Source organism: Poecilia reticulata, linkage group LG19 (genome assembly GCF_000633615.1).
Source record: "Poecilia reticulata strain Guanapo linkage group LG19, Guppy_female_1.0+MT, whole genome shotgun sequence".
NCBI lineage: Eukaryota > Metazoa > Chordata > Actinopteri > Cyprinodontiformes > Poeciliidae > Poecilia > Poecilia reticulata.
Window position 1 is genome coordinate 1179019 of NC_024349.1, and position 17607 is coordinate 1196625.

Genomic DNA, 17607 nt, shown 5'->3' on the forward strand with positions numbered 1-17607 from the left:
CTGTCCCCACAAACACACCATACCTCATTCATACACACCCGGTACCCACAAACACACTTTACTTCATTCATACACACACTGTCCCCACAAACACATGATACCTCATTCATACACACACTGTCCCCACAAACACATTGCATCTCTTTCAAACACAAGCACACAGGCTTAGGCACGTCACCGCATACCTCCAAGGGACTTGGGAGGCATCACTACGGCAACGGCTGCCTGCCTCCACTAATGAAACGGTTGCCATGCCAATAAATTTTACCATACAATGAGAGCGATGCTGAGCTGTGCAGTTTTACCTACAGAACTGATGAAACAGAGCAGCTGCAAGGGTTTGCCCACCAGACAGCATGTTAGGGTCAATTTTGATTTAAAAAATAAAAGGAGACACAGAGATCTGAGAAATTTTCTGGAAAACTTGGAAATGCAAAAAAAATTAAAAATTAAATGTTGAGATTCTGAGAAATTTTCTACAGAAATCTTGAAACTTTGAGTTTGAGAAGTCAAATGTTTACTAGGAAAAAAAACGGAACTTAATGAGTTCAGGCAGTACACAGAAAACATCCGACGCCAGAAAAAAACAATGAGATATTTTCTACAGCAGTTTGTTGTTGTCCTTGTAGGAGTTGGTGTAAATTTGACACTTTCTATACAGAACAAACGATAAACATTCATATCTGCTCCTCTGTATTCTAACACTATAATAAGTGTAGTGTGAAAATAAAAAACTTCACAGCACCAAACAAAAGGATAACGGCAGTTATTTTATAGAAATGTGGTATGGTAGTTAATTATGTAAAAGGCATTAAATTCTGCAGAGATAATATTCTCTTTCATTCATCACCAGCTGTTATGATGATTCACACATTTACACATCAGTAGTTAACAACAGCATAACAACTATGGACACATTTATGTTTAAATATTAATATTTAGTGTGAAAGAAACTGTTTGACTGAAATAGAATAAGATAATATGCTAAATAAAGTGAAATTAAATGAAAGAATTGTTTGGCAACACCTGGTTAAATAAATGAATAAATTAAAATGTAACAATACATTAACAAGATATATTGAAGCAAAATAACATACCAAAATAAAATACATTAAAGATGATAAAATTTGATGAAGTTCCATTTAATGAATAAAAGGTTGATAACCACCGCTGAAAGTAGGTCAAGTAGGTCAGTCCGTTACAGTAATACGTTCTCAGGCTGGATTAATCTGAACACCTGTTCTACCGATGATCTGGCAGAGTTTGTGGGTTGGTTTTGTTTCAAACTGAACCAAAACACTGAATAGTGCAGCACAGCTACATGTTAAGGTTGTCAAAGTCAAACTAGCATTACTGACCTACTTCTCTCTCTCTCTTTTTAAATTCAAACTTTTTCCTGACCATATCTGGTTGTCATAGTGATGACAATAGCAAAGCACTGAGTTCCTTTTTCTTTTTGTGTTGTGTACATTTAAGATTTAGTGCCTTATGTTGACAACTTGACAGTTAAATCATCAGCAACCAGCTTTTTGCACACGTGACGTCACATTGCACCATGTCTATAAAACTAAACTCCTCCACTGTGTGTGTGTGTGTGTGTGTGTGTGTGTGTGTGTGTCAGCGGTGCCTCCAGTTTGACCAGGACTGCTCCGTGTGGAGCGCCAAGCAGCAGATCGTCTGTTCGCTTGGTGAGACCCTGTGGGACGTCTACAACTACGGACTCTTCCAGCCGGCTGGAGAAGGACGAGACGCCAAGTTCCTGGAGGAGGAGCGCCCCCTACAGGACTATGCACGCACCTTCGAGAAAGGGGTTCCCTACCTCGAGGTAAGGACTGAGGTTACTCATAATGACCAAAAACAGTAATTGGTAAAAAGTCTACTCACCTACTGAGGAACTGATCAAATTATAAATCATTTAGTATTTAAAAATTACATCAGCAGACGGATCAAAACAAAGTTATTTTGAAATTTTGGTATTTTTAAGAACCAAAATAAAAATAGTATATGAATAATGACATAATTACAAATAAAGTCAGGATATTTTTTTTCTAATTTCTTTAAATATTTTGTAGGTTTTATATTTCTTTCAACATAAAATTTAGAAAAAACTGCAGGTGTGTGTCTGATGAAATTTTAGTTATTCACAGTGGGTACAATAAGAAAAATACTCAAAGTATTTTTTTCCAAAAGTTACTGAAATACATTTAACTTGAGTAAATGTAACTAGTTACTATCCAACTCTGCTTCTGAAGACGGTTAATTCTTTGAATTTCACTATTAAAGGTGAATCACTGTTCAGTAACTTTTACAAGACGTAGATGCATGTAGGTTCACACAAAGATTCAAGTTTTAAAATATATTTAAAACAAAATTTAACAGGACAAAAATTTTACATTTATCAGAAGCAGTGCACTCCAATCCAAGGAATGCACAAGGCCAAAGAAAAAAGAAATGTACAGAATATACTTGTTATATTATTATTATTATTATTATTATTATTATTATATGTGATTATTAATTACTTGTGGATGGTTGTCCAGCTCATTGCATGATGTTCCTTTTCTCAAATGTTTCCCTTTCTTATTGTTAAATTGTGACCTCTGACCTCAGCTGAGGCAATGAGTGAAAGTTTAGATGAATGAAAATAATTTTTTTTAATAGACAAAAGCACACTTTAATATAATAAACCAGAAATTCTTTGATATAGATCTGGAGCTGGTTGTATTTTGTAAACGTAAACAGATCATTTCTGGTTTATTTGTTTAATATAAGCAGCAGTTATTATTTCTGAAAAATTATCTTAAAAATGCAGAAAATCTTTGAAGCATCAAGAAAACAGGCCCAAGTTTACCTTCAGGCTCAGAATTTCAGAAAAACCAAGAGATAAATCTGTTAATTTTATGTAGTTGTGTATTTTGTCTCATATTATCCAATTTACGTATTTAAAATGCAGAGTATTACTTTTATTTAAAATGCAGAGTATTACTTTTATTAGTGTTTGGGTGATTGGTCAGCAGAGAAGTAATAAAGTTGCATTTGTAAAGCCCACAGCGCCATCTGGTGGATGTTCTGGTTTGAGCCAGATCCACTAACCAGGATCCAAATAAGCTCATAAAGTCAAACATTGTTACTCTGTAATATTCTGCTGTTTATCTGGATGAACCTTTTACACACAATTTGAGCTTTTGAGATGCATTCGGCATTGGATATTATTAAAATAAAGTTTTGTTTGGAGGTTTATTTATCCAACATGTAGTTGTGTACATGATTTTAGAAATAAATATGAATGAGTCTGATCCTGTTGTGCAGACAGTTACATGTATTATTACTGAGATATTTACCTAAATAAAAATAATTTCCAGGTACCGGTTCCCTTTAAAAATGCTCTGCAAGTTCTAGATGGTGGTTCCAATTAGATACAAATATGGGAATTTACTGAATAGAAATGTTAAAACATTTATTTACAAACTCATTAGGTTGCCACAATCACCAATAAATCAATTGATGAACTTAAAATGAACACATTCATTTTCATTTGGACGTTTGTTAAAGAGATGCTCCCTTTTAATTTTGTTGAAGATCCTCCATTTTAAGAAATGCTGCAAACATTTTACATCAAGCACGAACTAAAATGCTTGCACTTCCTGCCCCTTTTGTCTGTTTTCCTTGTCAAAGCTGAAAGGCAATTTTGATGGGAGACTTCCTAATCCATTTTAATTGTTTATTTTGGATATTAAAAATGTATTTCTGGTTCCAGTGTTAAATATTCTTTAGACATTAAAGTTCTTTGGTCTTTAAGTTTTCTTGCATTATTATGTCATCATTATTGGTTCAAGTTCACGGTTTTTCATTTTTTCAGTCATTATTTTTATCTTTTGAAAGTCAAAATGAAAGGAAAAAAATACACAACACTGAAAAAAATCAAGTGGTATAGATTAGATAAAAAATATTTTAATTCGTTTCAATGACATGCACAGTGTGGAGTGAAACAAAGTGACGATACAAACAAGTTTATTACAACTCTGTTATACATAAAACATCAAAAACAGAGCATCAGAATCTTTTCTGTATATTTTCTAAAACAAATGTGCACATAGTACTTTATATTATTAAAAATGGTCTCAAAATGACTATTATCTTTTATTACAATAATTTCTGAGACGGATTATCGTCTAGTAAAATTTGTCATCATGACAGACTAAGAAACTCATGTGATTAAGTTATTTTTCTTCCCAAAAATGAATCTAAATGTGACTGAAGAGATGAATCACAGCTTTGAGTGGGAAGCAGAGATTCGCTGCAGCACACAGGAACAGCGGCCATTTTGTCTTCATGAACCAGACTCACAGTTTGAAAAGTAGATTTATTTTAGACATGACTCACGTTTTTCACACACATCTGATGTTTTTTGCCCTCAGTTTCGGTATAAAACCAGAGTTTACAAACAGACCAACCTGGATGAGAAGGCTCTGGCTAAGCTCAGCACCAAGGTATTTCTTCTTCTTCTTCAGTTCTTAATCGTGTCTGACAGCAGCTGCCCAGCGGTCTGTAACATGGTTCTGCATGCAGGCCAGCCAGAAGAAGTTTCTGGAATACGTCCAGACTGGAGCGATGGAAAAAATGGCAAAAGTTCTGGAAAAAGGTCTGGATCCAAATTTTCATGACCCTGACAGCGGAGGTGAGATTCTGGTGATTCACTGATAAAAATCTGAAAGGTGTGGCATGATCTTTATTCAGAGTTGTTACGAAATGTGAAATATTTTTAATTTTTCTTCCAGAGACGCCGCTGTCGGTGGCAGTGCAGTCCGGCCTGCCGGTGGACGCCGTCCGGCTGCTGGTTCTGGGCGGGGCCCACATGGACTTCAGGAGCCGCGACGGCATGACGGCACTGCACAAAGCTGTGAGAGCTCACAACCACGCCGGACTGCTGGTGAGAACAACACACACACACAAAACAACCCTAGCTCCTATGTGCTCAGCAGTTTGCTAATTGCTGATGGCTAGTCTGAAGGAGCTGAGTGGGGGCGGAGCTGCGCCCTGAAGGCGGAGCTAGGTCCACTTAGGCGTTTTGCACCAATGAGAGGTTGCCATGGAGATTACAGGATTTCTCAAACATGAACGTATCAAAGCAACACTGCAGGTTTGTTTTTGAATAAGTTTACAACACGACGGAAAGCTCAAAAAAGTCAATTTTACATGATACTGTCTCTTTAAGGATGAATAACTGGACTACTTTATTTGCCTTATTTTATTTTTTTTTTATTTCTTGTCTTGTGAGTTCTTTTGACTCAGCAGATTTGGCTCATGTGAGAGAGTTTTCTCTCTGGAGAAGCGTCTCATTGTCGTCTTCGTCCCTCTGTCCTGTCCTCAACAGGCACTTTTGTCCCTCGGAGCCTCTCCGGACTACAAGGACCGCTGTGGCCTGACCCCGCTGTACCACACTGTGCTGACAGGGGGCGAAACGTCCTGCTGCGAGACGCTGCTGTATTACCAGGCGAAGCTGGGTACCAGGGACGAGAACGGCTGGGACGAGAGCCATCAGGTAGCTCCGTCCAGCCAATCAGCCTCTGTGTCTCATGTGTTTGTCTTAAAGGTGACCTATTATGCTTTAGGGCAGATCTAACGGTGTAAGATAGGCCTACACAAAGCATGTTTTGCACAAAATCATTCTTGGATGATGAGATTTTAGTTGTTTTATGGCCTCCTGTCACTTTAAATCCAATAATCTGCTGCTGGCCACGCCCCCAACTCAATGTTCACACACACGTCAAAATGGCTGCAAACAGATACACCGTTGCACAACCGTGCATCTTTGAAAAGCAGAAATGGAGCCTCCTGGACAATCAACAAGAATGCAACAAGTGGTTTCTGGATGGTAAGTCAACCACAAACTCTTGTCTTTTCCAGCAGCCGTTGTCCAGCACATACAGCTGGAGCTCGGCTTTGGTTGCTAGGTAACAGGCAGTTCCTGCTGATTTGTGACGTTGCATTCTGGAGGTTTTTGAATCGGCTCATTTTCCAAACACCAGAAAACATGAACTTAGAAGAACAGAAATAGGCAAAATGTGAATTTTACACTATAGGTTCCCTTTCAGGGTTTGTCTTTTTCTTATATCCAATCAAGTTTATTTGCACATTTCAGCAACAAGGCAGTGCAGCTGGAATGGATTTTAAATATTCACAGCAAAAACACCAAAATCTCTTACCAAGTATTTTTGGTCTAGCTTCTAGAGAACATTTGAAATGAGACAAAACTAACTTATGAGAAAAACCAGCTGGCCAAATGTGCTGGAATTCCAGATTGCTAGGTAACGGGCTGGGCGTGGCTGGGGTTGCTAGGTAACTGGCTGGGCGTGGCTGGGGTTGCTAGGTAACGGGCTGGGCGTGGCTGGGGTTGCTAGGTAACGGGCTGGGCGTGGCTGGGGTTGCTAGGTAACGGCATAGTTCCTGTGGAATGTGACTCAATATTCCAAAGGTTTTTGAAGTGCCTCATTTTCCACCACAAAACATTAACTTGTTGCCAGAAAATGGCTGGGAGTTTAATTTAGTTTTTTTTTAGAAGCAGTAGAAACCAAAATGTGCAAAAAGTGAATTTAGCATAATGGGTCTCCTGAAAACATTTTCCGTTAAGTGAAGCGCTGCACCGCCATCTGATCTGTGCGTCTCCCACATCCTCACTCGTTTTCATTCTCTCCTCTTCCTCCTCTCTCCATAGCACAGGGATGAAGAGGAGTTTGGAATGGAAGAAATCCATAAGGTACCTTTCCTCCATCTCACCGTCCCTCCAGTCGGGAAGTGATTGACGTTCCGATCATCCACATGAGCAGAAGTGTTTCCGTTCTGCTTCGGCCCGGCGCGGCTCCTGCTGACAGAAATATTTCTGCTAAATTGTTCACAAACCTTTGATTTTGTCACACATGTTTCGTTACAGCCACAGGCTTTATGTGCCAGACCAACACAAAGAAACGACTCAGTATCTGTGAAGTAGGAGGAAATGTTTTCTAGAAAGTGTGGTGTGCATTTACAGAACGTCTCGGCTTTGGTTTGCTCGTCTGCAGACTCAGAAACTCAGGTTTAGCAAGTGAACAGCCGTTTTCAAGCCTTTTCCCACACACTGCTAGTTGGATTTGGGTCTAGACTTTGACTAGGCCGTCACACCTAAAGAATCTGCTTTGATCTAATCCAGGGATGTCCAAAGTGTGGCTCGGGAGCCATTTGCGGCCCTTCCAGTAGTTTCTTGTGGCCCCTGAACACAGCGTAGGAGTGAGTTAAATGGTTCTGCAGCCATTAGGAAAAACATTTTCAGCCAGTCGTCATTTTTTTGTTCAGCCTCCAAATTGAATATTTTTTTACATAATTTTTTTTCTTACAGTTGTGACTTTTTCTTTTATTCTAAATGTTTAATGTAAATCACGATAGTTTCATCTGTACTTCATAAATCATGTTGTTCTGGATGCTAGCTGTAATTTTTTAGGAGATTAAAATGAGCCTCTCTGGCTAAATGTGTCACATTTACACGACGTGTTCCTGCTGATTAATATTCATTGTTTAAATAACGGTTTACTGGTTTAAACCATTTGTCTCGTTGTGATCCGGCTTTTACAATCCGAATCACACCGAGAAACTTTTGCTTTTGTTGAAATTATTGACGTGTTTTGAAAGAGGATGACCCAGAGTTTTTATATCTGAGGATAAATTTGTTTGAGCCAGAAATAATTTGAAAACTAATGTTATTTCTTTTAATCCAGCAAAATCCTTTTTCTGTTTGTCTCTGTGATAAAAACATCCATTTCCTACAAAGTTTTGGGGTAACACTTTATTTGAAGGGGTGTGAATAAGACTGACATGACACGGTCATAAACATGAATAAGTCTTTATGAATGTTTATGACTGTTGTCATGAAGTTTCATTCGGTAAATAATTACACTTTTAATGCAAAGTTGCTCTAAAAGTTGCATTTAAAGTCCATTAAAAGTGCCAACTTTGCATGATTTTGTAAATTATGATAATTTAATGCAAAGTTGGCATTTTTAATGGACTTTTAATGCAATTTTTAGAGCAACTTTGCATTAAAAGTGTCGTTATTTACTGAATGACACTTCATGACAACAGTCATTAACATTCATAAAGACTTATTTATGTTCATAACAGATGTTATGTCATGTCAGTCTTATGCACACCCTTCAAATAAAGTGTTACCAGTTTTGGTTTAATTTTCTTTTGACTGAACAATTTTGGCCCAAATGGGAAAAAGTTTGGACACCCCTGCCTGCGCTGAAACCGGAGCTGGTTTTCTGTTTCCTGTTTTTCCTCAGCTGTGATTTAATGTAAACGAGGACGTCAAATGTCTAATTTACCGTTGGTCTTTATGGCTGCTCCTCTGGGGTCAACCTGTTTTTGTTTGCTCTCGTAACGCTAACGGTTTGCTCATATTTCTGACTTTGAAAGGCCTGCCAGAACGGCTTTGCTCAACACCTGGAGCATCTGCTGTTTTATGGCGCGGACACGGCCTCTCAAAACGCCTCAGGGAGCACTGCACTGCACATCTCGGCGCTCTACAACAAGGTGAGCGTCAAACGAGCCGGAGCGGAGACGTTGTGAAGGCGGAGAGTTTTACAGCGTCGATTGTTGTCCGGTTCAGGAAAGCTGCGTCCGAGTCCTGCTGTACCGGGGGGCCAACAGGGAGGCGAAGAACAAACACGGCCAGACTCCTTTTCAGGTGACCGACCTGGTCTAGTGAGAGCTGACACTTTATTAGCTACACCTGGCCTCCAGACGGACTTTACTTCTTCATGGCATTAATCCCACAAGGTCTCAGGTTTTATCTTCAGCATCTCTGAAGCAGTTAGTTGTTGCTACAAGACTGAGCTAACTGATGAGCAACCGGCAGGTGTACCTAATGAAGTGGCCAGTGAGTGCGGCTTTTGATTGGTCTGATTTCTGTCTGCAGGTAGCTGTGATGTCGGGTCACTTTGAGCTGGGAGAGATTATTAAAAACCATAAAGACACGGATGTTGGTACGTTTCCAGTAAAGTTGCTCTTAAAATCAATAATTTGGGGTATTGAGCCGGAAGTAGGAGAAAAAAGATGCCGGCTCATTTATGGAACCACATTTTCACCACGTTATTCATTCATTTATAAATGTCAGTTTCAAGCTAAATGTTTAGCTTCACATTTACTTGCTAACTACATGTTTAGTTTATAGCTAATCATTTAACTTGCTGATGAAAACGTTATAGAAACGTGACATTTGCAAATGAATGGTGTAAATATGAACTCTTATTTTGACAGGCTAAATAATCCAAATCATTGGTTTTAATTTTTACAAAAGCACCAAATAAACTTTCTCATATGTGCTTTAGCTACGCCGCTCTGCCTGTTTTCTCCGGTCTAACTCATGTTTCCTCCTGACCTGCTTCACCTGACGCCTGGTCCGTCCATAAAACCCTCCCCCTTCATGTGTCACATCATCAGTTCCCTTTTTAGAGTCACCAAAGTTTGTTCCCCGGCGAAAGGAGAGCGTCCACACGCTGCCTCTCCCGTCGCTCCATTCCCACCCGCTGCTGCGCGCCAACAGCGACAACACCGTGACCGGCTCCGACCCGCTGATCCTCCCCGCCAAGGCCGCCACCAACCCGGGGCAGGTACTGACGCCGCTCAGCTGGTCCGCCCGGCACATCTGTGTGTCGGCTGATGTGGAGCGTCTGTGCAGGGCCAGCGCCGGGCCTCCATCGGGGTCAGGAGCTCCAGCAGCCCCCGGAACCGAACCCGGTCCCCGTCCAGAGGCAGAGGAGGCCAGAGCGATACGGAGGAGCGGCACCGGCAGCCCAGAGGCCGGCAGGGGTAAAGCCTGCAGCCGCTGCACATCGATAGTTGCTTATTTGAAACAGAAGAAGAAAAAACACGTTAGATTTGTCAGTTTTTTTTAAAGTTAATCTCCTTTCTGGAAAAAAAGTTGCTACTTTTGTTGCTAGTCAAGTTTTTGAAAGGAAGTTGCTTCTTTGTGTAAAAAAAGACAAAATGAGGCTGGATTAGTTTAAGCACAAACATTGATTAGTTCCAGACAGAAATATCATCTGATCGGTTTAAAGGTTGAACCAGAAAATAAGAAGTTAAGAGTCTAAATGTTTTATCCTTTGTTACAAATAAGCAAAGCAGTTTCTGCATTTTAGGAAATACAACGTTCATCTTCTGACTTACGAATGAAGAACTGAATTATTTACTTACATCTTTATTTATTTATTGTATATAAAGATATAAGTGGTTAAATGAAAAAAATAAGGAGAATTTGTCAATTTGTTTTTATCCGAGTCAGCAGAATAATTGATTACGATAGTTTTAATAGAGTGGATTAGAGTATGTGGAGACGTGTCCTTCAGCGCTGTGCTTCGGCCCAGTAAGCGTTTGTCTGACCCGCAGCGCGGCGCCGGGCGGCGGCCAGGTGAAGAGGATGTACAGCGCGGTGCCGGGCCGGGTTTACGTCGCCGTCCGCTCTCACTCCGCCGGCGGAGACAGAGAACTCTCACTTAACAAAGGCGACAAAGTGAAAGGTGAGGAAATAAAAATTCACACATGAGGAACCAGAAGAACGTAGAGAGAGGATCCTTCAGCCGGTGGAGGATGATTCATCAGCGCAGGGACTTTATAATGATCTCACCGTTTGTCGCTGCATGTCATTAGCAGATTTACAGTGGAATCCATCACAGAAACCATCTGAACAATAAGAGCAGAGAGACGGATTTATAACAGCTAGCAGGGGAAGTAATGAGTCTCTGTGCAGGGCAGTAAAGTATTATTAGGCCTGTGACAGTAACAAATGTTACTGGACGATTAGAGAAACAATAATGTTGTTTCGATAAACAACATTAATAAAAGTGGCATGAAGGACCTTTAAAGTTGCTAAATGCAGCGACAGTCATTAAGTTGGTGCTCCACCCATCCCCACGTTAGGCCACGCCCTCCGTGTATCTTGACTCCGCCCACTTTCTCAGGGGGCGGGGTTTTGCAGTCTTAATGAAATGGAGAAAAAGGAAAAAAAAAAAAAAGCCGCATCAATATTGCGTTTTTATTTTCCCTAAACGTCGGATCTTTGTGCCACTTTCTCAAAAAATGCCTCAGRAACTGAGTTTTACTTGGCGTGAAAAGTTCATTTTAAAACTCGGTTTATTATTTTATTTTTTAGCATAACTGTACGAGCAACCAGTTACAATTCTTGTGTTCTATTTGTACATATGTACTGAATTTTTTACATCTGTGGAAACTTCCCAAAAGCAGAACTTAGACCTCCCAGATTATGAATTAAACCGTCTACAGATGCAAACTGCATGCTGCTGAAACCGCGGCGTTTAAAGAGCAGGGGGCCGAGGAACGCGCCGTCACTCTGCTTTTTAATAGCAGTTTTTGAGTTTCACTTAAAAATATACATTTGCTCATGATGTTAACGAGGGAAAGTCTGCTGTTTATGTTTATGCTGTGTTTATTTCTCAGATAAACATCCAACTATTAGATTGGAGCTTTTTATGAAACGTCCAAACAGATAATTTGTCTTCAGATTGGACGGTCTGATCAACATGAACCACATTCTGCCTGCATGTACATGTGCTGTAAATGTTTGTCCATGCTTGTATAAACATCAGCGTGTTTGTTCCTCAGTGCTGAGCGTGGGAGAGGGGGGCTACTGGGAGGGAACGGCGAGGGGACGCACCGGCTGGTTTCCCTCCGACTGCGTGCAGGAAGTGGCGCCGCCCAGCAGAGAGAAGGGTAAAATCACACATGATGAGTCTGAATCGTCGCTCAGTCTGTGGCTTGTTGCAACCACAACCCGGAAGGAAGCCATTTAAATCCGAACAATAAAAATCTGTTTTCATTGTTTCATAGTTTCACACTGATAGAAAATTAAGAATAATGTTTTCTGCACATAAATAATATTCAGTGTAAAAAAAAAAAAAAAAGTTAAATATCTGAAACTCCTGGTGTCATTTCCTGATGAGCTCATTAAGGAATCAGCAGATCCTTAAAGTCTTAAAAAGAAAGTTGACCTTAAATACGTTAATCACAGATCTTAAATTTTGTCTTATCAGGACTTTTTACTCATATGTTCTATGTATGAATTTGGCATCCAATCAAATATAATTTAAATCAGTTATTTGAATGCACAGTTTATATAAATCATTATTAAAAGACAGAAAACTAAAATTATGATGAAAAATTTAAGATTAAAAACAGTTTTTTATTTTTTCCCCTCCAACTTTCGGAGGCCCCACAGCGCCCCCTGGTGACCTCCCAGTGGAGGTCACTGCGGCCCCCCACTCTGAAAATCAGTTTTGGATTATCTTGTAGATGATTCTAAATTTTCCACCAGAACCTGAAGTCACAACATTAGATATAAATCAACCATAAAACATCTCTTGGTCATCTATCCCAGGACTGAAGCATTTTTCCCTGGAAAGGAAACGTTTTCCCACGCTGAGGACAGCAGTAGGGTGTAAATAAATGTCTGCTAGTTTTTTGATGGGTTACAGAAAGGTGACGGAAGCTGATGGCTTTAATTGGACGTTGGTTTCTTCTGGATGTTTCAGAGACGCGCAGCGAGAAGGCCAAGAGGAAACTTTTCCGTAACGTCACCGTGGGAGCGTACGACGGTACCGATGGGCCAAGGTGAGACGACTGGGAGCGCTGGGGTGATTCTCACAGAGTCCAGTAGGAGTCCAGTCAGGATGAAAACACAACAAACTCACTTCTCTTGTCATTCCAGGGGTTAATTTCTGTTTCTAAACGATCTGATTGGACGATGGAAAAGACTATTGTTGTGCTAAAGGGAGTTAGCCTAGCTGTGAAGCTATGCTAGCCTAAAGTATCATCAGAATGCTAAACATGTAGCATGTAGCTAATGTCGGGGTCCAGATTTCTAAAGAAGCTCTGGAAAGATGAACTTTGCTCCAACTGATGGTTGAAAAACAGATTAAAAGCCATAAATATCTGACGTTAATCTCAATCTTCATTCATTAATTTAGCAGAAAAAGTGTCTTTTAAATGAGAATGCTGCTCATTTTGCTGATATTTTTTGCTTAAAATGCGATTGATTACAGATCCAGCTATTAACTGTTAAATTTTAATCAAGTCAAGCACTGTAAAACACGTTGCATTAAGTCAGAAAATCAGTTTCTTTATTTCTTTTAATCTGTTGAGAATAACTGTCAAGATTTCAGAGTTTGTCCTGGCAGTGGTGGAGAAACTTCTTCTTCTACTTGTTCTTGTTCTTCTTCTCCTTCTTCTTCTCCTTCTCCTTCTACTTGTTCTTCTTCTTCTCCTTCTTCTTCTTCTCCTCCTCCTCTGTCTCAACCTGCCTGCTTTCCACCTTCATCTTCTAATCCGGTAACGCTTCGTTAGAGGGGTTTTCCTGCAGCTGCTGCTGCTTGTTATGAAGCTCTGCGTCTCGTTCAGGAGGACGAACGCGAACRTGAAACTGGCAGCGATGTACATCATCATCATGATGATGCTGCTGATGAGTCATGAGGAGGCTGAAGCCTCGGCTCCTCGGGGCGACGGAGAAGGACTCGGCGGTTCCCTTTGCTCCGACACGCCGTCCTTGAGCCCAGGAGTTTCCTCTTTCACTTCACTTCCTCTGCGGCTTCTGGTTCAAAGCCTGCGCTGCGTGTGGCGCCGCCGTGTAAACAGACTCTAAAAAACGTTAACACACTCAAAGACTGTAAACGATGCCACAATATACACATCCTGCGTTTAGGGTATAAAAACTAAAACTCAGAAAGTGGCAGTTTTAGCTTCAGTTTCTGCAAAACAAAATCTGCTATGAAGAATTTCAGTCTTCCGGTTGTCGACGTTGGAAGATTTATTTTTTTTCCTGATACTCATCTGTTGCTTTAAATGATCAAACATTCACTTTGGCCTGGGCAACAAATCAATAATATATATCATGATAGATATATACATTGTGATACGGATCACAATGTGATCAATATCCAGAGATAATACATCTGATACAATATTCAATAATTTCATTCCGATCCAGAGCCGTGCGGCATTCTGGGAGATGTAGGCAGAACAAATACTTTGGCGGCTAAACCTCTCGCAGCTAGCTAAGCCTGGTAGGTGGAATCGACTCGCTCTCTCTCTGGTTACCTAGCAACAACCCGCCGGGTCACTGGGACTTTCATGTTTCGCCATCGGGGCTCATAACTGCAAAAAAAACCAAAACGATGTGAAGTGAAAACGGGATAAAACTGGAAACGTCAAGTGTGGCAGCATTTCAATTTGTACAAAACTTTGTCGATATCCCACTAACGTCGAAAAAACAAAATTTTGCAATTGTGTTTTTATATTGAATGAGAAACGCAATTAAAATCAGACATGATCCCATTAATGCTCATGCAATAAGTCACTATTCAACTCCTACCACTTCCTGTCGTCTTCTTTGTCGTTTCCACCAGTGGAAACATCCTGTTGTTGATCACATGAATCGTGTGACATGAAAAAACTGTTTCCACTGCAGTGATGGATGGATACATGAATTTCAAAATGGCTGAAAAACCGCCTCAACCTACAGTAAAAACTTGTAATAAAAAAGTTTTTTTTTAAATTAGCAGGTTCTGTTAAGCAAATTTATTTTAGTAATTCCAATTTTCGCACTTTTATGGTCAAAAGTTTGTTGATATTCTGCTAGTGTCAAAAACAGTTTGCAGCATTTGAATGTTTGCTCGCGTAATAAGTCGTTAAAAACATCGGCCTCCTACCACTTCCTGTCGTCTTCTTCGATGTTTCCAGCAGTAGTAACATCTGGCTGTTGATCATGTGACTTCTACGATGCAGAAGAAGAGTTTCTGTTTCAGTTTTGCCAGATACACAAACTACCTCATCCTGGCCCAAAAAACTTTATATCAAAAAACGCGAGTTTGTTTAAATCGGCTTGTTTCGGATTTATTTTCATAATTCACATTTACGCAGTTTTTTTATTCAGTGGAAACGCAGCTAGTGTTTCCGTTTGAAGCAAAGTTGTTGAAATGAAGGTAGATGAGGTCAGATACCAGCTGCGCCGGTTCTGCTCCCCATCAGCCTGATGTCGCAGTTCAGCATCACAACCCTCCTCCTCTCTTCATCTTCCCCTCACATCGTCTTCCTCCTGTGAAGTACGCAGCTCTCTCTCTCTCTCTCTGCCGGGCGAGCTTTCACTGGAAGACTGGGAGGAAGAGGAGGAGAGAGAGAGAGAGAGAGAGAGGAGGGGGTACATGGCGATGGGGGGATGCGGAGAGAGAGATTTCTCTCTCTCCCTCTCTTCTTCGTGGCCATCACTGGGCCCCAGAAACAGGAGCGTGTGGTTCATTTACAGGTAGCGGCTGTTTCTCCATTCATTGGCTGGCTATGGATGTGAGGAGAGGACAATGGAGAGAGGGGAGAGGTAGATGCTGCTACTGAGAGGCCGTGCCTTTTTCAAAGCCAGACTAACGCGCTCTGTGTGTGTGTGTGTGTCTGYGTGTGTCTGCGTGTGTGTGTGAGAATCGCTTCGTTTTCCGACTCTCCGCATGCATGTGCATGTCTGCGCTGGTGGACGCCGTCGATGCTGCATGTTCGCTCCGTCTCTTCCTGCCGTGTGTTTTCTGAAGCCCGTGTGTGTGTGTGTGCGCGTGTGTGTGTGTGTGTGTGTGTGTGCTTGTGCGTGTGTGTCGGCTCATATTGATGCATTTCAGTCAGACAGTGTGGGTGTATTTCATTCTCTCTGATTTTGTTCTGATTCACCTGAAATTCCCATTTATTCCTGTTTCTCTCTAAATCTGCAGCTTAAACATCAAAATGTGGATTCATTTAAAATATTAGTCGATTATTTTCCTTCATATTTCCTGCATGCATTCATCTATTTATCTGTGTATTTATTTTTATTTATTTATGTGTCTTGTTAAATGATGTGTTTTCTGTGGTGAAGGTGGGAGTGTCTCACACTGAGTCTCTAACATCTGTCAGCTGCTGCTTTACTTATTGAGCCCCCCTTCCTGCACCGTGTGTGTGTGTGTGTGTGTGTGTGTGTGTGTGTGTGTGTGTGCGTGTGCGTGTGTGTGTGCATTCAGCAGGTGAATGGTTAAAATGTCGTCTTTTTTCCCCTCTCTGATTGTGAATCGGAGGGAGGATGACTCAGGAGGGAACGCAATAACTTGAGTTGCGCTTTTTTTCTGACGCTCGAGTTCAGCGGCTGAAAGAATAAAAAATAAATCGTTTTTTTTTTTCCCCGTGTGCGGCGTTCCTTTGATCGTCGGAGCGGGGAGGCATGATGGAGGACAGGGTGAGAGGAAAGGGACGGAGGTGTGAGCAGCAGATGGCTGGAAGGCGGCTGAGCGTTGGCGAAAGCCTCGACGGCAGCAGAAAACGGACCTCGGTTGGGGGGAAAGCAGCCGGGCTGTTGAGTCTTAGAGCCGCGTCTTGGTGTCTGGATCTTCTGGACTCCAAACTTTCCCTGCGTTCCTCCAGCTCCAGGCAGCCGGCTGAGTTTGGTTGTGTTGTTGTTGCTCTGACAGCGGTGGGCGTTTCAGACGCGGAGGCACAATGCAGCAGGACGGACGGAGAGCCGGACGAGGTTTAAAAATACTACATGCAGGAAAAATGAATGAAACCCTGGAATTAAACTGCTGCTGCGTTAAAACGGCAGGAAAATGCGACGCAAATCCAACTGTTCACAAGAAAATCACGTTTGTTCCACCTCCGTAGTGTCACCTTCCTAAAATAACTTTTTTTTACCAAACGTGTTTTTTTTGTAGGCCAAAATCACTTTTAGCAAAAAAAAGGAATTAGGCCTTTATCTTAGGACAGTGACGATGAGTGGAACTAAAAGTCGCATTTTATCCGACTTTTCCACGACAATCTGAACAGCATAATAACCTTCTTTTTTGCCAAAAGCGGTTTTAATTTTTTTTTTGTCTGAAACTCTTTTGGAAAGAAAGAGGTGGTGGTAAATTTTTAATCACATTAGACTTTAGAAATGTTTCTTAAGAACAGAACTCGTGTTTGTGGCTCTATGACTGCTGTTCAGACATTTGTTTCCTAAAAAGCAGAAATGGTTTTTCTGACCACAATATATTGTGACAAAATTCTAAGTTTAACCAACAAAATATTCCATATTATCCGCCTCTTAAAGGCACATTTTGATGTGAAAGTCTGTTGGACTTGAAGCAGCAGATTTCAGATCAGATTAAACGACCTGCAGGCTGAAGGTGACGGCTGGTCCAAACTAAACCAAACTAAACTAAACCAAACCGAACTGAACCAAACCAAACTGAACCAAACTAAACTGAACCAAACCAAACTGAACCAAACTAAACTGAACTAAACCAAACTGAACTAAACTAAACCAAACTAAACTAAACCAAACTAAACTAAGCCAAACTGAACCAAACTAAACCGAACCAAACTAAACCAAACTGAACCAAACCAAACTGAACCAAACCAAACTAAACCAAACTGAACCAAACCAAACTAAACCGAACCAAACTAAACCGAACCAAACTAAACCGAACCAAACTGAACCAAACCAAACTAAACCGAACCAAACTAAACCGAACCAAACTGAACCAAACTAAACCGAACCAAACTGAACCAAACCAAACT

General features: G+C 40.9%; 1 protein-coding gene across 3 annotated transcripts in view; it reads left to right on the top strand.

Moving 5' to 3' along the window:
• The window catches only part of LOC103481054 (SH3 and multiple ankyrin repeat domains protein 1-like), a 52270-nt gene that overhangs the window by 18130 nt on the left and 16533 nt on the right, over positions 1–17607 (top strand). For all 3 annotated transcript variants that reach the window (XR_536219.2, XM_008436300.2, XM_008436307.2), the window contains exons 3-16: positions 1622–1825; positions 4419–4490; positions 4570–4678; positions 4779–4930; positions 5375–5542; positions 6716–6757; positions 8449–8565; positions 8642–8719; positions 8951–9017; positions 9475–9644; positions 9713–9843; positions 10420–10550; positions 11653–11760; positions 12579–12657. Coding sequence is in view for 2 of the 3 variants with exons in the window: in XM_008436300.2 (XP_008434522.1) it covers positions 1622–1825; positions 4419–4490; positions 4570–4678; positions 4779–4930; positions 5375–5542; positions 6716–6757; positions 8449–8565; positions 8642–8719; positions 8951–9017; positions 9475–9644; positions 9713–9843; positions 10420–10550; positions 11653–11760; positions 12579–12657 (1628 nt within the window). In the remaining variant the exon portion in view is untranslated. The remainder of the gene's footprint in view (positions 1–1621; positions 1826–4418; positions 4491–4569; positions 4679–4778; positions 4931–5374; positions 5543–6715; positions 6758–8448; positions 8566–8641; positions 8720–8950; positions 9018–9474; positions 9645–9712; positions 9844–10419; positions 10551–11652; positions 11761–12578; positions 12658–17607) is intronic.